General features: G+C 38.4%; 1 protein-coding gene and 2 long non-coding RNA genes across 4 annotated transcripts in view; 1 reads left to right on the plus strand and 2 right to left on the minus strand.

Annotated features, from left to right (window-relative positions):
• SMIM14 (small integral membrane protein 14) overlaps nt 1-12,867 on the plus strand; it is an 80,746-nt gene extending 67,879 nt beyond the window's left edge. For both annotated transcript variants that reach the window (XM_045474990.1, XM_045474989.1), the window contains 2 exons: nt 7,521-7,663; nt 9,773-12,867. In XM_045474990.1, the coding sequence (XP_045330946.1) occupies nt 7,521-7,663; nt 9,773-9,805 (176 nt within the window). In that variant the 3' untranslated portion in view covers nt 9,806-12,867. The remainder of the gene's footprint in view (nt 1-7,520; nt 7,664-9,772) is intronic.
• On the minus strand, nt 9,192-9,694 carry LOC123596502. The gene is made up of 2 exons (XR_006711691.1): nt 9,475-9,694; nt 9,192-9,395 (listed from the first exon to the last, which is right to left on the minus strand). It is a non-coding gene; the product is annotated as an uncharacterized LOC123596502 (long non-coding RNA).
• On the minus strand, nt 10,155-24,745 carry LOC123596500. Its single transcript, XR_006711689.1, has 2 exons — nt 24,316-24,745; nt 10,155-10,384 (listed from the first exon to the last, which is right to left on the minus strand). It is a non-coding gene; the product is annotated as an uncharacterized LOC123596500 (long non-coding RNA).
• Nucleotides 24,746-24,922: the final 177 nt, after the last annotated feature.

A 24,922-nucleotide genomic window follows, 5' to 3' on the forward strand; every position in this document is an offset into this window, starting at 1 on the left:
GAAAGTGTGCACAGGGCAAGATATGTGGTGGAAGGGTGCAGAGTTTCCCTGTTTTCTCTGAGTGTGCCACTTTCCCAGCACCTCGATGTATTCACCAATCAGGAAGCTCTCTGAACCCCTTTGTTTAGAGTTTTTATGGAGATTCTATTCTGTAGGCAGGAATGATAAAATCATTGGCCATTGGTGAGTAAGTTAATCTCCAGCCACTTTCCTGCCTGGAGGTTAGGTAGTGGAGCTGAAAGTTCCAGCTCTCTAATTATATGGTCAAACTCTGGCAACCAGACCCCATCCTGAAGCCTACAGAGGCCCCCCAAAGTCACTTCATTAGCATAAACTCAGGTTTGGTTGAAACGTTTGTTATTAATTACAAAATGACATTTCTTTCCTATCTCTCAGGAAATTCCAAGAGTTTTAGGATTTCTGTGCTAGGAACTGGAATGAAGACCAAATATATATTTCTTTTTTTCTTTTCCTTTTTTGTTTTGTTTTGCTTTTTTCTTTTTTGAGAGAGAGCGCGCGCACATGTATGTGTGCACACATGCAGGTGAGGGGGAATGGCAGAGGGAGAGGGGGAGAGAGAATTTAAGCAGGCTCCACACCCAGCATGGAGCCCGATGCAGGGCTCAGTATCACAACCGTTAGATCACAGCCTGAGCCGAAATCAAGAGTCAGGACACTTAGCCGATGATGCCACCCAGATGCCCCTATATTTCTTATTATATCACAATACTCATTGTGCTTGCCATGGTTTGTTGCATGCATTTGAGGTGATTTAATTGAATCTGAGCTCATTACTTTGTGTGGGAGCAGAATTTAGCTGCAGTGTATTAGCAGATTCAGTTGGTACATGATTCTTTTTTTTTTTTTTTCAAAATGACAAAAGGATCAATTTATTAAGAGGACATTACAATAGTAAGTATGGATCACCGAATAGTGCATGATTCTTTATATTGAGCTAAACTCCCACTTCATTGTGGTGTCCACCCATAGTTTTGCTCTCTAGAGCAGTAGGGAGCAAGTCTGCTCACTCTTCTGAAAGACTGCCTTTCAGATAAAGTGTTGTGTGGAAACCAGCTCTATCACTTACTTAATTCTGGAGTAAATCAACTTGAAAACAGGTAGCTATACTGTGAGGATAATGTAATTACTCCATACAGCCCCAAAATTGCAGAGTTAAAGCCTCCTGGTGCTAATGCACCACTTTCACTGTTGTTCTATTTCTGCTTTGCCACTGGAAGCCTATGTAAGTTTGTAGAAATAATCCCTTGGGATCTACCAGCTCTTAGAGCATCCCTCTCTACTCCTTCATCTTCCTGGTGTCCAGGTAAGTTAATAGCTTCACTGTGAATATTCCATTTGACAAGCTATTTGTAATACATTTGCTTATAACTAAAGACTTAAACGTTAAGCAAAGCAGAATGCTGTATTTTGTTTTTTGTTTTTTTTTTTTAATTTTTTTTTTTTTAACATTTATTTATTTTTGAGACAGAGAGAGACAGAGCATGAACGGGGGAGGGGCAGAGAGAGAGGGAGACACAGAATTGGAAGCAGGCTCCAGGCTCTGAGCCATCAGCCCAGAGCCTGACGCGGGGCTCGAACTCAACGGACCGCGAGATCGTGACCTGAGCTGAAGTCGGACGCTCAACCGATTGAGCCACCCAGGCGCCCCAGAATGCTGTATTTTGATGCACAGAGTCCTTTCACATTTTTTGATTTGACATCTTTCCAGACGATACAGCAAAATGTATTTACTCTCTTAAGGCAAATCATTTCCAGGCAGTGAGGAAACAGATTTTATATCTCCCATGTGATTGTGCCCCTTAATATTTGTATGTGTCAAAAAGTTATCACAGTAAAAACCTCGGGGACCAGTGCCTGTTCACTTCTCTATACTGACTTTAAAATCTCTGTTCCTTGGGGTGCCTGGCTGGCTCAGTTGGAAGAGCATACAACTCTTGATCCTGAGGTAGTGATTTCAAGCCCCATGTTGGGTATAGAGGTTACTTAAATGAAAATAAAACTTAAAATTAGGCGCACCTGGCTGGCTCAGTCAGTAGAGCTTGCAACTGTTAATCTCAAGGCTGTGAGTTCAAGCCTCACATTGGGCATGGAGCGAACTTAAAAAAATAAAATAAAAATAAATAAAAAAAATAGCTGCCTGTTATATTTGTTTGTATCAGCTACATGTAGTATGAGGGAGTTTGAGTAGCATACCTGTTTGGAGACTTTATGAAAAAGCGAATCTTGTCATAAGGGACTACAAATAATCACAGAATGCCATCAGTGATTCTATTCATGTCTGTTTCTGAATATTTCAAGAAGTCCAACTCAGTTCAGATACTACCCAGGCTCTCCAATCCTGAACTTTTTTTGTTTAATTCAATTTATTTTCTTATATATAGTTCACAAATCAAGGACTTAATTAATAAACACTGAAAAGTTATCTTCCTCCTTACATTTTCTTGTCTACTCAGGTGCTGTCTCAGGTATTATTAGCTTTTTATGTATCTTTCCAGAATTTATTCATGTACAAGCAAACTGTATATTATTTACTTCCTTTCTTGGTACACAGTTTCTCACCTTTTTTTTTTTTTTTCAGTCAAAAAAAAAAAAAAAATAGCATATCTCATGGAAACTTCCCTAAACATTTTTTTACAGCTTCATGGTATTACATTGTGCAGATGTTCCCCTAATTTACTAATCAGACACTCCTGGCAGGCATTTAGGTTTGTTTCTATTTTTTTTTTTTTTTAGGTTTTAAAAAAAAAATAATCTTGCACAGTATACCTATGTGAAAATACATTCTAGAGCCATCTTAATTTTATGGGGCTAGTATAAATAGAAAAACACTGACTATGGTCAAGAGGTTCAACTTTTTTTTTAAAGTCTATTTATTTTGAGAGAGAGAGAGAAAGAGAGAGAGAGAGAGAGAGAGAGAGAGAGAGAATCCTAAGCAGGCTCTGGCTCAGTCTCAAGAACCATGAAATCAGGGGCGCCTGGGTGGCGCAGTCGGTTAAGCGTCTGACTTCAGCCAGGTCACGATCTCGCGGTCCGTGAGTTTGAGCCCCGCGTCGGGCTCTGGGCTGATGGCTCAGAGCCTGGAGCCTGTTTCCGATTCTGTGTCTCCCTCTCTCTCTGCCCCTCCCCCGTTCATGCTCTGTCTCTCTCTGTCCCAAAAATAAATAAACGTTGAAAAAAAAATTAAAAAAACCATGAAATCATAACCTGAGCCAAAATCAGGAGTTGGATGCTTAACCAACTGAGCTACCCAGGCACCCCAAGAGGTTCAACTTTAATTGATTTAGCTATTCTTTATTCTGATAGGGGCCTTGAGTTATTGGAGAATAAGAGAAATGAACTTATCAAACTTTGAAGGTTAGGAAAATGATATCCATTTAACCTTTTTTTTTTTTTTTAGCCTTTTAAGTAGAGAAATTTTACTGCACATTACTACCCTTCAGAGACTTTAGAGGCATCTTTAACTTCTTTTCTTCCCCCTTCTACTGTCAGTCCAGTCAGTCACCACGTGTTTTGCTTCTCCCATCCTAGTACTATTTGTATTTGACCCTTTTCCATTCCCACTTCAGCATCTTATCCAGCCTAGTTATTCACGCCAGAATATATCTGCACTCAGACTTTTCTGTGTGCATAATACTGGTAATGAATACCTCCTGGGGTATTCAATACTGGTATTAAATACCTTCTGTGTACCAGTTACTGTACTAACTGCTCCTTATGTACTGATCATTTCAATCCTCACAACTACTCTCTGGGATGATAGTAATATTTCCATTTCACAGGTGAAGAAATTGAGGCACAGAGATTATATAGCTAAGAAGTAATGGAGTCAAACAGCTATAAAATGGTCTCAGTTCTTGAAAAGTTAATGTCCTAATTAGAACAAATAGGAAGCCATTCCTTCAAACTAGGAATGCTACACTAGTCCAGAGAAGAAAGGAAGGAGAGGACTGAGAAAATGGAGATTTTTTAAAAAATGTTTATTCATTTTTGGGACGCCTTGGTGGCTTAGTTGGTTAAATGTTCCACTTCGGCTCAGGTCATGATCTCACAGTTCATGGGTTCAAGCACCACATCAGGCTCTGTGCTGACAGGTCAGAGCTTGGAGCCTGCTTTGGATTCTGTGTCTAGCTCTCTCTCTACCGCTCCCCTGCTCATGCTCTCTCTCTCAAGAGTGAGAACAAAATGTTTATTCACTTTTGAGAGAGTGCAAGCAGAGGTGGGGCAAAGAGAGAGGGGGACAGAGGATCCAAAGCGGGCTTTGCACTGACAGTAGCGAGCCAGATGTGGGTCTTGAACCCACAAACCGTGAGATCATGACCTGAGCTGAAGTTGGACGCTCAGCTGAGTGAGCCACCCAGGTACCCCAAAAATGGAAATTTTTATAGAAGAGAGTGATGTAGGTGAATAAATGGTGGTTATTTGTAAGCACATGCTAGACAGGGAAAAAATCATGAGTACCCCAGGACTGAGTTTGTAAAATTGTCAAATTCTTTCAGCCAAACTAGCATTGAACTGTTGCATCATATTCATTTGGGAAGTTTTTAAAATATTGTTGGTTCCTGACCCCATCCCTGAGCTGCTCCTGAATTAGATGGTGTGAGGTAGAGCCGTAGAATCTGTGGTATTGCTGTCATCACAGGCTATTCTTAAGCATAGACAGACCAGACTACCACTGGCTAAAGAAGGAAGAAGATACTATGGTTGACTAGAACAAGAGGATGCTTTATGTGAGAAATATTTAGAGTTAATATGATGAGTAGGGCCAAATCCTATGAGGAAAGGCCAGGCTGAAGAGTTCAGAGTTGAAGCAGTAGTCAGAGAGTAAGTCACTGGGTTGGTCAGCAGATCTGTTACGAGCAGTGTTCTAAGAGACTCTTCTGGCAGCAATATGCAGAAAAGAAAGACAGGAATAAGAAGCTAGGAGACAGTTACAGGAAACTGAGAACCATAACATGACTGTGAGAGTAGGCATTTTCATGTCTACAAAGACATGAATTAGTAAATTAGTGATCCAAGGTTCAACCCCGTGAAGAATATTTTATGTGCAAAGAGTATCAAAAAATAAGAGACCTGGGGTGCCTGGCTGGCTTAGTTGTTAGAGCATTCAATTCTTGATCTCAGGGTTGTGAGTTCGAGCCTCACGCTGGATGTAGAAATTACTTATAAAATGAAAGGAAGAGGGGCGCCTGGGTGGCTCAGTTGGTTAAGCGGCCGACTTCGGCTAGGGTCATGATCTCGCGGTCCGTGAGTTTGAGCCCCGTGTCGGGCTCTGTGCTGACAGCTCAGAGCCTGGAGCCTGTTTCAGACTCTATGTCTCCCTCTCTCTGACCCTCCCCCGTTCATGCTCTGTCTCCCTCTGTCTCAAAAATAAATAAATGTTAAAAAATTTTTAAATAAAATAAAATGAAAGGAAGAGACCCACTTTCCAAATTGAATAATACATAAGAATTGACATTGGGGTTTCACTTCTGGTCTATACCATTAATCTGGCATTTTATTTCTGAGACAGGGGCACCATAAGAAGTGATAATGTGTAGAAGTCACAATTATCTTTCTTTAACTTTAAATAATCTAATTTTACCTAACCTCTACTTACAAGCTTATTCATCAAAAATCCTTTTTAAATCTATGTTTTCTAATTTTACTACTCACAGGACTAATAATTTTCAGGTTCTGTCTCACTCTGTGGTATTGTCAGAGATTCTGACATGGCAAAGGGGTTGGTTAAGAGTACAGCCTCTGGAATGACACCAGCTGTATTAAAATCCCAGCTTTTGCCACATACCAACTGTATGACATTAGGATTTAACCCACCTTTCCCCAGTTTCTTCATCAATAAAAAGAAAATATGGTAGTACTTACCATAAAATCAGATTGTTAAAAGGATTAACAGAGATGCCTGGTTCAAAGTAACGATTCAAATTTTAGCTATTATTTAGCAATAAAAATAATAGTATTTGCTTTTTTTTAATGTTTACTTAAGAGAGAGAGGCAGAGAGAAAGGGAGAATCCCAAGCAGACTCCATACTGTCAGCACAGATCCTGATGCAAGGCTTGAACTCATGAACTGTGAGATCATGACCTGAACTGAAACCAAGACTCAGACACTTAACTGAGTACCCAAGTGTCCCAATAGTATTTGCTTTAAAAACAACAACAACAACAACAACAACAACAACAACAACAACAAAAACCCTCTCATGTGATGCCTGGGTGGCTTCAGTCCCTTAACACACTCTGAGTTTTGATTTCGGCTCGTTATGATATCATGGTTCATGAGATAAAGCCCCATGTAGGGCTCTGTGCTGACAGTGCAGAGCCTGCTTGGTATTCTTTCTCCCTCTCTCTCTGTCCCTTCCTTGCTTACACTCTCGTTCTCTATCTCTTAAAATAGGGGCTCCTGGGTGGCTCAGTTGATTACGTGTCTAATTCAATTTCAGGTCAGGCCATGATCTCACGTTTCGTGAATTCAAGCCCTACATCAGGCTCTGTGCTGACAGTGTGGATCCTCTCCCCCTCTCTCTGCCCCTTCTTCGCTCTCTCGCTCTCTCTCTCTCTCTCTCAATAAATAAATAAATAAATAACTTAAAAAAAAGAAATCTATCTTCTGTAATTTTCATTTATGACAACTGAGTTCTCTAATATACGTCAATTATAAGTCTGTTTTATTTAGCAGAAATTTGTTAGGCTCATACCATGGGCCAGCACTGTGTTAGGTACTTGTAATAATGAATTAAATAAGACATGGCTGCCTGAGGAGCTGGGAGAAACTATTACTGACACACACAGCCCTGACTTCTTTCTCCTGATAAATGGATAGATTTTAGAATATCTGTATCTGAATCCAACTTCTTTTTGTTAAAAAAGAAGGCCAAATAACTATCTCTTTGAGAATATCATTCAAGGGATCTTTAATTTATATATTATACAATTCACATGGTTCCTTTTCCTTAAGCTCTGTTATTTTTTCATGCTGCTTTTGTAATTAAAATTCAGAATTTTCCTGTCCTGAGGTAGAGTGTCTTTACTGTACATCAGGTGGTTTTAACCTGGGTTTTGTAGATCTCAGTATATCTGGGGATGGGTGGCTTTGTGGGTTCATGAACCTTCCCAAATCATATGCAAAATTGAGTGTGTATACATGGATTCTTACAGTGGAAAGAGTCCTTAATTTTTCTAAAATTCTCAAAGGATTCTGTCACACCAAAATATTAAGAACCACTATATATTAAAATCCTCATTTAATAGGTTTCGTCTTATGACTATTTGTACCATTTACCATTTAGATTTTCTCACAAGAAGAAAGGAAAATTCAAGATGTAATATTTCATAATTGTATTTCTTAAAATGTGTATACAATTTTTCATTGTATATTTTCGAATGTGTAATACAATTTTTGAAAATGCCACTTGAACATTAGAATTTATTCTTAAATTATCTAACAATATTATAACCATGCTACATTTTTTGTTGCAAATATATTTTTTGTTTGTCTTTAGTGCCAGGACCTTCTGGTGATAATGGCATCAGTATTACCATGATCTTGATGGCCTGGATGGTTATTGCAGTGATTTTGTTTCTACTGAGACCTCCTAATCTAAGAGGATCCAATCTTACTGGAAAGCCAACCAGTCCTCATAATGTAAGTGTTGTGGATTAGAAATTCATTTGGGTAGGGGTGGGTGTGGCCTGGGAATGGGAGGAGTTTGTTTTGACTGAAATATCTGAATTAGCAAAAGGAAGATTTAACTCATGGAATAAGTTCTTCCTATGTAGTTCTTGTAAATCTTGCAACCCCAAAAGGCTTAATCTTCATGGAGTTACATATAGAGAGAAACACAGACCAGTAGCCCAAAAAGAATTGTAGAATGAATTCCAATCTTTACTCACATTCCAGTCTTTCTCAACATAGAAAATGATCCAGTTCATAATAATCCACAGCAGTACTTCTCAAATCTCAGTCTTTCACTCCCCAGTTCCTCACAGTTGATCCCTTGCTTCTCATGGTTCCCGCTCTTTAAATTCTCTTACTAGCTATAGTTCATATTTTTCCCTCTACTTCACTTTTTCCCCTTCTGTCCTAGCTATTAAATTCAGTAGAGACCCTGAGCCTATCTGGCTAAATCCTGTTTTCCTTTTGTTTTCCCATCCAGTTTCTCTTAAAAACTCATCCAGTTCTGCATCATAATAGATCAAACGCTGGCAAAGGAGAGATAGGATCATTCATGTTGATAAATCTTGATAGTCATGATTACTACCATTTATAGAACCTAGGTAAAAAATAGCATAAATAAAGTGACCCAACAGGGAGTGTTTTGTGCTATCTTGAATAGAAGAAACTCCACTGAAGGATTCCTTTTAATTGTTTGGAGAACCAGCATTTATATTTTTTCTTTTCTATTTGACTTGGATGTTATCTCTTGAAAAATATTTCCGTGACGAATTCATTGTTGAACACCAAATTATCCCACTAATTCCCTTCTCCAACCTTCACCATATGGAATTGCTAAAATAATTTCTTCTTTTACACAATCTGTGTTGTTATTATTAGAAGTTTAGTTAAACTAATTTCTTACATAGGAGAAAGCAAATGATAATCAGTGCTTTTTTTTTTTTAATAGAACATTTAGTTATGTAGCCATGCTGATTTTAAGAAAGAAAGCATCATTAGCACGATATAAAGGGCCTTAAATTTATTTTTTGTTTTTCATGGAGAGGAAGATATCTATAAAACAGCTTGTATGTTGTCTTGATAAGGTGCTTTCTCATCAGCCTTTTTTCTTACTTTCTATGCATAATTTTACTACTTTCATATCAAAGACCAACTTCCTCAACTTTTGGAGCTAAAGAAGTTCAACTTAATAAGCTGGTTTAGAAGCCATCAAAACTGACAGAAATCTAAGATAATAGTCCCTAAATCTTATTTCATTGTAGGCCAGCAGTTCTAGAAGAGTAGGCCCACTGCCCTAAGAATAATCAAGAAAACATATTGACTAATTTTAGGCTGTAGTTCATATTTTGACCTATTTGAAAAATTGACCACCCTCAACTGGGGCCTCCTATAGCAGGTCACAGTAAATAAATGGAATCTTCTTGAAGGTTTCTAAAGCTTTGATCTTTCCTTTACAGTTCAAATACTTTCTCTTGCAAGTAACAAAAATCAGCTTGGCCTGGTTTAAACAAGTGGCTTTATTGGTTTACACATTAGAAAATCCAGAAAGGTTGTAGGATCAGTGTTTTAGATTGTTTAACAGTATCATCGAAGCCCTACTTTCTTTCCTCAGACCATCAGCTTCATTCCAAAGTGAGCTCCCTTTGTGGTCATAGGATGCCTGCCAACAGCATCTGGAGTCACATGCTTCCTCATTGACATTCTGTAGTGAGAAACAAAAATCTCTAGCTTCTCTTTGGTTGTACTGAGCTCAGTCATCTTAGCAAGAGGGATGATGCTACCTTTATTGGTTTAAATATCACTTCTGGAGCTGTCAGCGAGAGCAGTTTCCTCCATATCATACTACTGTTACACAATTTTCCTTTCTTCTGTGCTACAGGGAGGAATGAAACAAACATTGGTGAATTACAGTGTTAATCTAGTGTTCCCTTGTGCAGAAACACATAAAAAGTACAAATAAGTATATGATTAGGGATTGGAGGGTGGTGGGCATGCTGCTCAACACTTACTATATGTGTTAAATTAGTTGCACTGGGATTTAAGAAGTAAATTCCATAATTTCTGTCTTTCTAATGCCAGGGACAAGATCCACCAGCCCCTCCTGTGGACTAACTTTGTGATATGGGAAGTGAAAATAGTTAACACCTTGCACGACCAAATGAACGAAGATGACCAGAGTACTCTTAACCCCATTAGAACTGTTTTTCCTTTTGCATCTGCAATATGGGATGGTATTGTTTTCATGAGCCTCTAGAAATTTCACTTGCAAGCTTATTTTTGCTTCCTGTGTTATCACCATTCCTTTTTACAGCATATTTGAGTAAATGATTATATTAAAAAAAAGTTACATGGGCTTTTTTGGTTATCCTACACTTAAACATTCCACTCATTCTGTTTGTAACTGTGATCATAATTTTTGTGATGATTTCTGGCCTGATTGAAGGAAATTTGAGATCTCTGCATTTAAATATTTTAAATAGTTTTGATAGGTTTTAAAATTGCTTTTTTTTTTCATTAGTTATTTATAAAGTTACTTGGGGTTGTCTGAGATTGTATGAAAAAAAATTAGAACCACACTGTATTTACATTTACCTTGATTTGCGGGTGGCAGTTATCTCTAGTTCTTGGGACCGTGGCAGCCTTTGGAATATTTTACAATTCTGTGTCATCCACTACAACTGGCTTATGTGGCTAGAAAAGGAAGGGAGAAGAAATGAAATAGTTGTTTACTAAGTTTTTTATTCCCGTAAAAATGTCTAATATTAGGAGAACTTTAAACATGATTTAAATATGGTGGATGATTTACAGTTCATTATAGCCTTACAAGGTTTGTGAAAGGAGGAAAAAAGTTAATTCTTTCTGCCTTTGCCAAGTATATTCTATACAGTAATAATTTAAGCTATAATTTATTTGTTAAATGGGTGCCTCTCAGGAACCTTCTTTTCTGTTCTAACACTTCCCTGTTAAATGGAACTATCTTAAAGCTGTATTGGGGACCTATTTGGTTACTGATATTTGAATGCTCTTATGTAGTCTTTTTTCTGTGAGGAAAAAATTGAATCTTATATTATCCTTCTTACTTTAAAATATATTTGATGAATTCTTAGTTTACTCCAAGGGAGAAGGAGGAAAATGAAAAAGCAATCAAGGATCTTTTTCTCACCCCTTATCTCATTCTTGTTTAGTAATAAGATGGATTGGGGTGAGGAGGAGTATTAATATAAGTGAAATTTTGAAATGTATGAAAAGTAAAAGGTTGCATTGTTTTGCTCAGTTTGAAAGAAAATACAAATGGCATAAAAACGAAGTCTGCATGACCTATGTGGTTATGGAATTTTTTCTTAGCAAGTTATTACAGATGGTTTATGGGGGCTAGAAGATATTTTGCTATCAATGTAAGGATTTTTCCCCCAGATGAGTCTAGCTTTTCACTGTATTGATCTGAGAAATTACTTGTATGAATTAATAAACTTCTCTATATCATTGTACTGTTTAATAGAGCCTCTGATACAATTGTGTGATGCTCATAGGGTATTTTCCCCCCTTTATTATGATTACATTTTAGGCCATAAACATTTTAAGGGCTTCATTCATTATATAATCCAATATTGACTGCTTGCATTCCTTTTGTGCATCTTGGCTTTGTGCTTAATTTCTTGACATAATATAACCTACTCAATTACTTTATGCTAATTGAAGGGTATCATAACACAGGTAAGTCAAATCTTGGATAATTGAGCACCAGAGGTTTAAAGTTCTTCCTCTTGCTGGGCCTGGAAACCTTCCCAGCTTTATAGCTGTTAGAGTATTTAATGCAGAAAGGGCAGGAATGGCATAGGATGGAGCTAAATCTCTGTAAGCATTCCTTTTTCTGCCCTTGCCCCCTAGACTTTGAAGGCTTACACATATATCCTAACAGTCTTTTCTCTAAGCTGCTAGAAAGCCAATCTTTGGCAGAGATACTGATATATTTACTGAATCTGTGGCTCACAAATAATTGAGAATTGGCTTTGGTTGAAGCCAACTGGCCTAGACCTGGAAACAGAATGTCTAGTGTTAGCTAGAGACCTGCAAATCTAGATTCTTATTCCTGGTTCTTCATTTCTGTTATGTACACTTAATTGATAGTACATCTAGAATATTAACCTTTTCTATATGGACCATCTATTTAATTAGCAACAAAGCTCCTAGAGAAGTAGTTTTGGTTTTTTTGCTTATAAAATTTCTCCGTATTCCTGAGAAAGACCATGTACTACTGCATATAAAGTATTCCTGTTAACCTAACTAGTAATTTATATTATTCTATTTAATTCTTAAACTTCTACATGTGGCCTTCTTATTGAGCACACTCTTAGTCATTACTTGGCTTGTAAACATTCACCTGAACTGTGGCTACAATCATTTTTAAATAATCTGGAAAAAAGAAAGCTAAAGCTTCACATTTTAATTTTTGGCTCTTAAATATTCCACAACTAACATTAAGTTAATTTTATTTAAGAGTGATTTGATGTACCTTATGCAAAGTAATGTTTTCTTTCCATATGGAAAAAGTTAACATTGGAACTGTGTATAGTAAAAGATTTTATCATGTATCTATCCAAGCACTATCCCATAGCCAGCAAGTCATATTTTAAACTTGCAGAGATTTTCCAAAGTAACTGTTAGGTTCAGCTATTCCATGGTTACTTTTAGTGTCATTGTGTGGTATGTGATGTGGTAGTATTTATAGAATTACTGAATTTTTATATTTTCAAAGAAACCTTGGAAATTTGTCACTCTGAATTAAAGTCTGTCACTCTAAATAAACATGTGCTAAAATTGGACCAGCGCATCAGCTTACGACACAAAATAGCAACTTGAAGGAGAAATGAAGCGTTTACACATAATGGGTTAAATTTTTGTTGTTGCAATAGTAGGTTTAGTCTTAACATAATATTTCTAAATGAAAAATCATATGTATTTGTTACCATGTCTGATGATTGCTTTGTTAAAAGCAAAAGTGGTCATGTGATGTACTAAATATTAATTGCTGTTTTTAAATGTTTAAATCATGCCAAACAAATCATGTCTGTGCCATCCAGGGTTTATTGTAATCTTTTACTGAGTACTTGGACTGGGATAAAGGGCTTGTACTATGCACTTTTTATTAATGAATAAATAGAAAACGTTAGTAACGCATTGTTTTCTGTTTGGCTTTTGTGGGAATTGAAGCCAACATCTTTTGCTTAGTAAAATGTTAACATTCTTTATTAAACAATTTCTTTGTAAGACTTTTTACTCCTAACTAAAGACATTCCATAGAGAAATGGAATTTTCAAGGAAAACATTTCTATAATAGCAGTAGGGCCAGTATTCAGAAGTAGGGATTCTGAGAAATCTTTAGGAAATTAGATTACAATTACATTTCTTTAGTTACTGTTTTTTAAATTTCTTCTAGGATACAGGGTTAATAGACATTTGCTTTGAGGGAATAATATCCAATAGTATTAATTATTTGAGCAGACAGATGTTACCTAAAAGGAGCTAGACATGTAACTGTACTGAACACATGCCAAAGTAAGAATTTGCTTTTGTCCTGTGACCTGGAATGCATCCAGATAACTAAAGATTGTTAATCCCCATATACATGTTAAAATTTTTTTTAGACAATTTTACAATTTTTTAAGCAATTTTACAATTGTTCTGGGCATGGTTATGGTATCAGTGTCTTTGTGATATTTAAGTGTTCTTTAAAACAGCAAAATTTGTGAAATACATAATTTCCTGAAGGCAGTTAATGATTTCAATCTCAAGTTTGTCATACATATGTCAGTAGATATCTGAACCCCTGTAATGATAAGTTTTCATTAAATGGTTCTGCAGTATTAGTTTTCCTCTTAGAAAGTGGAATTCTAGTAAGTTTTTTCTTCCTGCCATTTCATCTGATAGTTTTCTCAGCTCCAAATCTCAGTTTATAGAGTTGGTTTTTCTCCCCACCAAAAAGTTCCGTAAACACCAACTGTGATTATCTATCACGCTCAGATTTTTAAAAACTGGAGTTATCAAGGTGATCTTTTCCCATGGGAAACTTAACTTTGCATATCTTTTCTCAAACAAATGGACTATGTTGGTTCGGTAAACATTTCAACAAGCGTTTATATTTGTTAATTGTTAAACTGTTTCTGCTTTAAAATGGGTGTTATTCAAAATTAGATTACGGAAACCATTTTAAATCATCAGATGCCAAATTAAGACGTCTATTGAAAGGGAGGTGGAAGATGTCTGGGAAGCAGGGAATATGTACGGGTAAAGAATAATATGTGTAATTTTAAGAATAAGGCAACTTTCATATCAAAAAGGAATATTCCCTTATACAAAACTCTTCTTGTTTCTAGGAAATTTGGGAATGAGAAAAAAATATTTACAATCCCTGCAATACCAGAGGTCTTACCTCTTAAAAATCTGGTTCCTATATTCTCATAACTCAGACACACATATTATGTCTTGATGATTAATGAATTTGAATTGCATTGTTTGTGAAGAACTGAGCAAAATTAAAGAGCACAAATACTACATAGCAAGTTCAGCATTACAGAATAAGTCTCCTATGTTGTTTTTAAATGAATCTGTTATATAGTTACTCATTAATTCAGTGCCAAAGGAAGAGGCACTGTACATTCAAAAGGTATTACAGACCCTGGCCTGAATGCAGCTCTCCCTGACAACTAATTAGTATAGAAACATTAAACTTTGGAAGTCTGGATGTTTTAAAGGTGATTCCTTAACAATTAATACAGCAAGTAAAATTTTGTGGTTACAACATATAGAACAAATACAAATCTGACACCCGAGCCTATACTACCAACACATGGATTAAGATTTACGTCCTTGTGGGTGTCAGTTAAGTGTCCAATTCTTGATTTTGGCTCAGGTCATGATCTCATGGTTCATGGGTTCAAGCCCCATGTCTGGCTCTGCACTGACAGTGCAGAGTCAGCTTGGGATTCTCTCTGTCCCTTCCTCTCCCTCTCCTTCTCTGTCTGAAATAAATATTAAAAAAGGATTTATATCTTTGCAAATTTGCTTAGCCTTCAATTTTAATCTAACAACCTTTTCTTTAAAATTACATTTTACTCTATTTTGTTTTACATTATACCTCTGTCAACATCCTATTTCCCAGAGAGTTTCACCAGCAACAGCCTACTGAAAGCTGATGTTCTCAGGCTTCAAGCATGATTCTGTTAGCCAAAGTTCAATCAGAAAATACAAGGCTTAAGGAAGTATTGGGCTAAATAAAGTATAATTGAAAATTATATTTTCGGGGCGCCTGGGTGGCGCAGTCGGTTAAGCGTCCGACTTCAGCCAGGTCACGATCTCGCGGTCCGTGAGTTCGAGCCCCGCGTCGGGCTCTGGGCGGATGGCTCAGAGCCTGGAGCCTGTTTCCGATTCTGTGTCTCCCTCTCTCTCTGCCCCTCCCCCGTTCATGCTCTCTCTCTGTCCCAAAAATAAATAAACGTTGAAAAAAAAAAAAAAAATTAAAAAAAAAAAAAAAAAAAAAAGAAAATTATATTTTCTCCATTGAAGGGGTAGTAATTTTCTCTCTACAACATCAAAGGTATTCTTTTCATTGTGTTGCAATATTTAAGAAAGCGGAGTCAAATAGGTATAAACTAGCAACAGTTAAGGTTGAATAATTGTAGTAATATCCTTGTAATAAAAATAATCATAATAATCTTGTAATAAATTCTGATGCTAATCTATGAAAGTATCAAAGATATTAAAAGGGTGTTTTTGTTGAAGAAAGCTGTTTTTTATCATTCTGTAATTTTTGTCCAATTCTCAAACTTCTATTTTAATTGTAGTGATTGTCTCATGCAATAAAAATATTTAGTATTGCCAATAGTGTTTTAGCCTTGGGGAAAAAGTACTCAAGTAGCTTTGTGTGAGCTTGGCTTAATGCTAAGGTAAACAATTCATTCAGTTCTCACAATTCAAAGATAGCATATAGCTTATAGTAGTGATTCCCAAACTTTCTGGCTTGGGAGCCCCAAAGAACTTTTGTTTATATTATGCATTATATCTATCAATATATATACTGTGTCCAAAATTATAACAGAACATTTAAAAGTATTAAGTATTTTAAAATAATAAACCCAATATATATTAATAAAAAGGTTTTTATGAAAAAATAACCATTTTCCAAAATGAAAATTTAGTGAGAAGAGTGGCACTGTTTTACATTTTTGCAAAACTCTTTGATAGCTAGCTTAAAAGAGAGCTGGCTTTTTATTTCTACTTCTACATTCAATATGTTACATGTTCCCTTCTCATGAAACTGTGTGAATGTTAGTTTTTGATAACTAAATGACTACTGGTATTTTGAGCAGCCTATATACCTTGACTAAGGAAAACAAGTTATGTGAACCTTGGGGAGCCCACTTAATTCGGAGCACCACTTTCCTCATTTACTTATCAAATATGATACCTACCACTTTACAGACAACTGAAGTGAAGAGCAAATGAAATGTTTGTAAAAATGCTTTGTAAAGTCCTAAATAAATATTGTTACATAAAGGCTCTCATCGTCCCAATATACATACATACACACATGTACACACACACACATACCCATTCACACTCTCCCTTTTCAAAACCTAAGTTGTAAGGAAACTGGAAATTTGGGGCATTAACACTGAATTTCCATTGGAAAGAATTCACTCTACTAAGAATGGACAATGGAACCTTTAGGTCAGACATGGCAAAAGAAAAACATTGAAGATTAAAACATTAAATAGAATATCACAGTTTCCAATCAAGATTTTAAAATCCTTGGATGGAAACTGGAAAGCAAATACATTTTGACTAATAGATTAATAAATCCATTGCAATGAAAGCTAAAGAGCACACTATTAGACTGTGGTTCTCAACTTTGCCTGCACATTGAGATCTTTAAAAACCTGATGCTTTGGGGGTGCCTGAGTGGCTTGGTCTGTTGAGCATCCGGCTTCAGCCCAGGTCATGGTCTCACGGTTTGTGGGTTCAAGCCCTGCATTGGGCTCTGTGGTGACAGCTCAGAGCCTTGGAGCCTGCTTCGGATTCTGTTTCTCTCTCTCTCTCTCAAAAATAAACATTAAAAAAAAACAAAAAAAAAAAACCTGATGCTTTGGCCCTACACCTCAGAGATTCTGTTAGGGCTTTGACCTAAACATCTACAGGTGAATCCAGTAGCAGCTAAGGGTAAGAACTGCTGGTATAAAGAATGCTAAACCTTAAAGCTCGTGGGTGATTAAGTTGGTTAAGTGTCCCACTCTTGATTTTGGCTTAGGTTGTGATCTCATAGTCATGGGATCAAGCACCCCATTTGGCTCCATGCTGTGGAGACTGCTTAAGATTCTCTCTACCCTTCCCCTGCTGCTCATGCTGTCTCCTTCTCAAAAAAAAAAAAAAAAAAGGCTACCTTATGTTTACTTCTAGAGATGAAAAACAAAACAAACAAAAGCAAACAATCATTTCTTTCTAATTGATTTCTACATATTGGCATGGAATTAACTGAAACTTTAAATTCTCCTGCAGTAGTTTATTTTTACTAGTGATATTTCACAGTTTTTCCTGATGCGTAAAAACAATGCCTTTATCTTCTCAATTATTTCTTGTGGGGATGAGGAAGGGAGATGTTATACTTCATGGATGGCCCTAACAGAAGCCTGTTCAGTTCATGTGAAGGCTCTTAAAAAGAAAGAGAGGGGCGGGGAGGGAGGAAGGAAGGAAGGAAGGAAGGAAGGAAAAGAAAGTGGGATTATTACTTTGCAAGGACTTAGATTACAACTGTTAATAGGGTAAATATTCCCTCCCCCACTTGCGCTTTGTCTCTGTCTTCTCTCTCACAAAAATAAATAAATGTTAAAAATAAAATTAAATAAATAAAGGGGGGCACGTGGGTGGCTCAGTCAGTTAAGTGTCTGACTTCGGCTCAGGTCATGATCTCACGGTTCATGAGTTTGAGCCCTGCATCAGGCTCTGTGCTGACAGCTCAGAGCCTGGAGCCTGCTTTGGATTCTGTCTCTCTCTCTCTTTCTCTCTGCCCCTCCTCCATGTGTGCTCTCTCTCAAAAGTAAATAAATAAACATCAAAAAAATACATAAGCAGTGTAGGGCTGAAATGCTTGCTTTAGGTATTCATAATTCAGACTCTCATCTTGTTGCTCCACTGACCCCTAGAGCAGTGTTTCTCAAATTGTGTTGTCCACCCTACGTCGTCCTCTGCATTGTTGAAGATAGTTCACCACAATCCCCACTGGGTCAGTGCTTCAGCCAGAAGGGAAGGAAACAAGGAGGGGCCTACCTGTTGACTCTAAGGTTTGTCCTGGAAGTTGTACATTATCCCTTCCATTCACATTCCCTTGGCCAAAACTTAGTCACATGACCATACCCAAAGGAGGCTAGGTGTAGTCTTTATCCTGGAACATATCTGCCCAGCAAATTTGGAAATTCTATTACTAAATAAGTGTGGCTATTGGAGTCAGCTGGCAGTCATTGCCACAGAGGAAAAACAATACTTATGTGTTGGCTATGATGATTTTAAGGTGTCAAATGGAGCTTTTGAGTACGTAGTTGGATAGATTTATAGAGCTAAGTAAAGTTCCATCACAAAGAGAGATATAAATTAAAAGGCAACAGAATATAGATAATATTTGAATCTTTGGCACTGGATAAAATCACTTAAAACAGTAAAGACAGAAGAGAAGAAATCCCAGGACTGCAATATTTAGAACTCTGGTTGAGAAAGAGGAACCAACAAACTGAGAAGGAGCATCCAGTGAAAGGAAACCATTTGAGAGGCTCAGTGACAGCAAATTCTACCGATAAGTCAAATCATGGGGATGGATAATTCAACATTTCAGCAGAAAGGACTCACTAGTGAACTTGGTAAAGATGTTTCAGTGGAATGATGGGGATGAAAGCCCAGCTGGAGTAGTTAAGGAAAGAACTGGGGTGCAGAAAGAGAGAAGAAGTACAACTCCTCTTTGGAGGAGTTTTACAATGAATGGGAGCAGAGAAATGGGCAGTAATTTGAGTGGGATAGGAGTCGGATGAGAAGGAGATATTTTTATTGTTTTATTCAGATGGAAAATATGATTACCTGCAGAGTTGTGAAGAGATACCCACAGAGCCCTCTCCACTTCCCCAGTGATGTCACCTCTTTCTTGGCCTCAGCAGTGCTATCATCATGTCTGAAAGGAAAACCCATTGAGATCTACATGTTTTTGCCAAGGCTTCCTCAATCCTGCCTTCCTATACTCTCCCTACACTCATGTCTTTACTATGATAATTGGCCTTACAGACTATCATGAGTAATCTAAACACATCCTATACCCCTGTTTCTATCAGCATCCACTATAAGTCCAAGACTCCCAGGTCATCACTCCACCATCCCCCTTACCTGATTCAATCTTATACCCTTCCATATGTCTCAAACATCCTAAACTGAGAGGCCATCATAGGCAAAAGCCCCATACCTTCACCCTTTTGTCTGAACACTCCCTTCACCAAACTTGGCATCTACTTAAGGGCACTGACTCTCCCATTGCCCTCTCTAATTGGAGCTGTTGTCTTTTCCAGACCCTCTAACCAAAGTATGTCGAGGTAGAGTGAGGTTCTTCCCAGTTTCCCATTTTGGCTGCCCGCCTATCCCTCTCTCCTCACCAAAACTCTTCAACTCTTTAAAAGCTCATACCGGCAGAGCATTCCATATGATACCTTATTTTCCAAAGTCGTAGATCCCTAGATCTATGATTTTAGCACTGGACTTTCTGCCTGCCTTTTCAGCACTTTTCCTATCATCGTTCTCAGTGGTGTCAATATCCAAGTAGACAATCCTTCCAATACTCAGTCCTGTGACCTCTCCTCCTCCAGCCATCTTGTTTTCCACACAACTGCAGCCAACCACTCCCATTGGTTTATCTTAGAGCAGTAATTTTTTGGTATTTGTTAAACTTTTTTAATTAAAAAAAATTTTTTTAAGAGAGTATGAGCAGGGGAGTGGGGCAGAGGGATAAAGAGAATCTTAAGCAGGCTCCATGCTCATAGCACAGAGCCCTGACACAGGGCTTGAGCCCTACGACCCTGGGATCATGACCTGAGCCAAAATCAAGAGGTGGACACTCAACCGACTGAGCTACCCAGGCTCCCCTAGACCTAGTAATTTCAAACTTTATTGCTTGTATATTCCTAAAAGAATTTTGAAAAACTATGTATTGTCTTGCACATTTTTTTCTTTTAGAAGTGCAATGCAAACAGAAAAAAAAAGTGTGATGCAAAGCAATCTTAATGTTCTCCCTTAACAAAGGTTCATATATGTCTCTCTCATTTCAATCCACTTGCTCAACTAACCATATTGTTGGTGTCATTTAATTCTTTTCTCTATTTGGCTAAAATAGGGAATCTAAGCCTTGACTTGTACCTTTTCACCTGAACTTACTTGGCTCCGTCTGTGACCAAACCAAGTGGAATCTCTACTCCACATTCAAAATTGCCTCCATTTGTCTTACTCAATTTTTGGGTAAAGACTCTAGTGACAGCAAGATCACAATGCATAAACTACAAGAGGTTTTGCAAGACTTGTACATAAAACTGGATAGCTCCAAAGCATTAAAAGAACTACAGTCCTAGGTGCTGTCCAGAGTGCCAGCATCTGTGTGATTAAACAGCTTGGAAATTTTGGAGAATGGCTCTGACTTCAGTCAATGCCTCACACATTTTAAGTTGACACTTAATATGTTCCTAGGTGTGAGTTCCATTTTGTTAATAAAAAGTATTAAACATCATACAAAATGAAGACTATAAGTGGAAAACTATCTTAAGATATGATATAACTATGGGAATGCAAGCTGGTGCAGCCACTCTGGAAAACGGTATGGAGGTTCCTCAAAAAAAAAAAAAAAAAAAACAACAACTAAAAACAGAACTACCCGACGACCCAGCAATTGCACTACTAGGTGTTTATCGAAGGGATACAAGTGTGCTGTTTTGAAAGGACACATGCACCCCATGTTTATAGCAGCACTATCAACAATAGCCAAAGTATGGAAAGAGCCCAAATGTCCATCGATGGATGAATGGATAAAGAAGATGTGGTATACATAAATACAACGGAGTATTACTCGGCAATCAAAAAGAATGAAATCTTGCCATTTACAACTATGTGGATGGAACTAGAGGGAATTATGCTAAGTGAAATTAGTCAGAGAAAGACAAAAATCATATGACTTCACTCATATGAGGACTTTAAGAGACAAAACAGATGAACATAAGGGAAGGGAAACAAAAATAATATAAAAACAGGGAGGGAGACAAAACAGAAGAGACTCATAAATATGGAGAACAAACAGAGGGTTACTGGAGGGGGTGGGGGAGGGGGGATGGGCCAAATGGGTAAGGGGCACTAAGGAATCTACTCCTGAAATCATTGTTGCACTATATGCTAAGTAATTTGGAAATAAATTTTTTATTTTTTTATTTTTTTAAATGTTTATTTTTTGAGACAGGGAGAGACACAGCATGAGCAGGGAAGGGGCAGAGAGAGAGGCAGACACAGAGTGTGAAGCAGGCTCCAGGCTCTGAGCTGTCAGCACAGAGCCTGACGCGGGGTTCGAACTCACCAACTGTGAGATCGTGATCTGAGCCGAAGTCGGACGCTTAACCGACTGAGCCACCCAGGCGCCCCTGGATGTAAATTTTTTTAAAAATTAGATTAAAAAAAAGATTTGATATAACTAAGTTAAATAAATATTTATTTAACTGAATAAATACTGTAAAGTTTCTCCATTTCTATTTTATTCAATACCTCTTAAAAATTTTAGTAGTCCTGGGGTGCCTGGGTGGCTCAGTTGGTTAAGCGTCTGACTTTGGCTCAGGTCATGATCTTGTGGTTTTTGAGTTCGAACCCCACGTCAGGCTCTGTGTTGACAGCTCAGAGCCTGGAGTCTGCTTCAGATTCTGTGTCTATCTCTCGGCCCCTCCCCTGCTCATGCTCTGTGTCTGTCTGTCTCTCAATAATAAATAAACGTTAAAAAAAATTTTTTTTTTAAATTTTAGTAGTCCTGCAAAATAGTTAAGTTGCTTTCAAAAGAATCAAGGTCACTAATTTTATGGTATCTTCTGTTCGGAATTCAGAATACCCTAACATAGGCCAACATGTCCTGTTTCTAACTGGACTTCAGCCTCAGCAAAAATAAGTATAAAATGAAGAAAGACAGATTTGAGGTGTCTTGATTAATCACTCTAGGGGGCTGCCCCAAAACAAGAATCCAGTTTATTCCTTTGGCACTCAGGAGAATTTCACCCCAGGGTAACGGATCCTAACAAGGTTTCACTTGGGTAAAAGGTAAGCCTTTCTTTCGTAAAATGGACTATTATTCTTAGGCATATTCATTTTGGGAAAGGGTACCTGTGGAAGCTGAAGAGCTGGAAATTGATTCCCTTAAATGTATCTGTGTAAGGCAGAACTAAAATATATTGTCAGACACCAGGACAGTGTCACTTTTGGTGTGGGGGAAGGGGGTGGGGTGGAGAATATTACCAAAGTCTTGTTGCTTTTATTCCCTGATCATCTCTTGAGTATCTTTATTTCTCTGAATCTCCATGGCTACTACCCTGGACATGCTATTTCTAAATCTTTTTTTTTTTTTTAATTAAAAAAATGCTTATTTATTTTTGAGAGAGAGAGAGAGAGAGCACGAGTTGGGGAGGGGCACAGAGAGGGAAACAGAATCCAAAGCAGGCTCCAGGCTGTGAACTGTCAGCACAGATCCTGACATGGGGTTGGAACTCACAAACTGTGAGATCATGACCTGAGCTGAAGTTGGGATGTTTAGCTGACTGAGCCACCCAGGCCGCCCCAGCTAGTATTGATATTCTGATTTAATTTCTGAGATTGTACTGTTTCAAAGATTATGATTATTATCAAAATACTAACAAAGAATGTAAAGTGAATACTAGGTAGAAAAATGATTAATTCAAAACAAAGGGAAGAAATAATATAAAAGTAGTTTTTATCACAAAACTAACTGCAGTGGGAACTTTTTTATTTATTTTTTAAATATTTATTTATTTTGAGAGAGAGAGAGAGAGGAGCATGCAAGTGGGGGAGGGGCAGAGAGAGAGGGAGAGAGAGAATCCCAAGCAGGGTCTACACTCAGCTCAGAGCCCTAGGTGGGCTGGATTTCATCAACTGTTGAGGTCATGACCTGAGCAGAAATCAAGTCAGATACTGACTGAGCCATCCAGATGCCCCTCTAAAAGGAAATTTAAATCTATTTATATGCCAAGTTCAAAAAGATAACTCTATTATAGTACGGTATTTGTCACATATATTGCAATTACTTATTCACTTATCTCTTCTACTAGCCTGTGAGCTTTGGAAAAAGGAATTGGGTCTTAATCCATTTTGCATCTTTGGTCTCCAGGATAATGTCTAACACACAATAGGCACTAGATATTTGTTGGATAAATGAATCCATACAATATAGAATATTGCATAGAATATACAACACCTACATATCTTATCATACTTTCTACAATCTATAGCAAACTGTTTAAGCAGTATCCATGAGCTTTCTTTTTTTTTTCAATTTTTTAACGCTGATTTTTTTATTATGTGTCTTTATTTTTTAGAGGCAGAGATATAGCACAAACGGGGGAGGGGCAGAGAGAGAGGGAGACCCAGAATGGAAGCAGGCCCCAAGCTCTGAGCTGTCAGCACAGAGCCTAACGCAGGCCTGGAACGTACAAACTACAAGGTCATGACCTGAGCCGAGGTCGGACTCAACCCACTGAGCCACCCAGGCGCCCCTAACATTTATTCATTTTTGAGAGACAGAGAGACAGTGCAAGCAGGGCAGAGGCAGAGAGAGAGGGAGACACAGAATCTGAAGCAGGCTCCAGGCTCTGAGTTGTCAATACAGAGCCCAACCTGGGGCTCAACCCACGAACCGTGAGATGAAGTCAGATACTTAACCGACTGAGCCACCTAGACTCAGCCCCTTCATAAGCTTTAAGATTGTCATGATCCTGTCAAGAAAACCATCATCCCAGGGTTCCTAGCTGGCTCAATTGGAGGAGCATGTGACTCTTGCTGTCCTGTCAGGAGTTGGAGCGCCATGTTGAGTATGGAGATTAGAAATAAAACTTAAAAGGGGCACCTGGGTGGCTCAGTCAGTTAACTATGGGACTTCAGCTCAGGTCATGATCTCTGGGTTCAGGAGTCTGAGCCCAGCATGGAGCTCTGTGCTGACAGCTCAGAGCCTGGAACCTGCTTGGATTCTGTGTCTCCCTCTCTCTCAGCCCCCCCCCCCCCCCCCCCCCCCCACTCTGTGTTTCTCTCTCTCTCAAAAATAAATAAACATAAAAAAAAAAAAGGAATAAAACTTTTAAAAAACTTACAAAAACCCCTCATCATCTATCAGGTATTTTAATGTGCCTTTATAAACTTCTAAACACATTCCTTATGACGCTGTATTTAATAATCGTCTTTGACTTCGAGTACAAAAATTATGTGAGGAACACACAAGAAAAGTCATGACTTCTTTTCTTCTTAGATTTGAGGTTTAAGATGATTCTGTAAGGGAGAAAGAGAACAGAACTAACCTCATTAAAAACGGGAAGTCTCTATACATTAATTTTAGTCTTCCTGATAACACGGAACTTGCATGTTGCAAATTATCTGCTACGTATCATGCACAGACATCCCAAATCCCGAATTTGGCAGGAGTATCTCTGGAAAATATGGCTGGGAGGGCGTGGGTGTTATGCTTTTCCTCCCTGGGATCAGGCGGAAGCACTAACTGGTTCAGTCATGACAGGACTCAGCATCCTAGCCCAAGAGATCTGACTAAACCTTGGGCCTCTGGCCCGGAGTACGTGGGAGGGGAGTAAACCCGGGCTCAGTGGGACCCGCAAAATCTCGGGGGCCGAAAGACTAGGCCACCCGTTCGGGCTGCTGCTGAGACCGGAAAGGGGCCGGGACCTTCCGGTCCCCCCCGCGCCGCAGCCGGCTGGCTCAGTACCCCCGCAACCCTAGATTAGGTCCGACGTGGCGCCCACGCGGCGCCACCTCAGCGCCGGCCGTCAGCGGGGACGAGGACACAGAAAGCGAAGAGGGCCTGGCACACTAGCGCCCGGCGTGGCGGTACCTGGAGCCGCAGCCCACGGGCCTCAGCGGCCTTGACGCGCACGCAGCTCCGCCCAGTGCCAC

Source organism: Leopardus geoffroyi, chromosome B1 (genome assembly GCF_018350155.1).
Source record: "Leopardus geoffroyi isolate Oge1 chromosome B1, O.geoffroyi_Oge1_pat1.0, whole genome shotgun sequence".
In the NCBI taxonomy this organism is placed as follows: Eukaryota; Metazoa; Chordata; class Mammalia; order Carnivora; family Felidae; genus Leopardus; species Leopardus geoffroyi.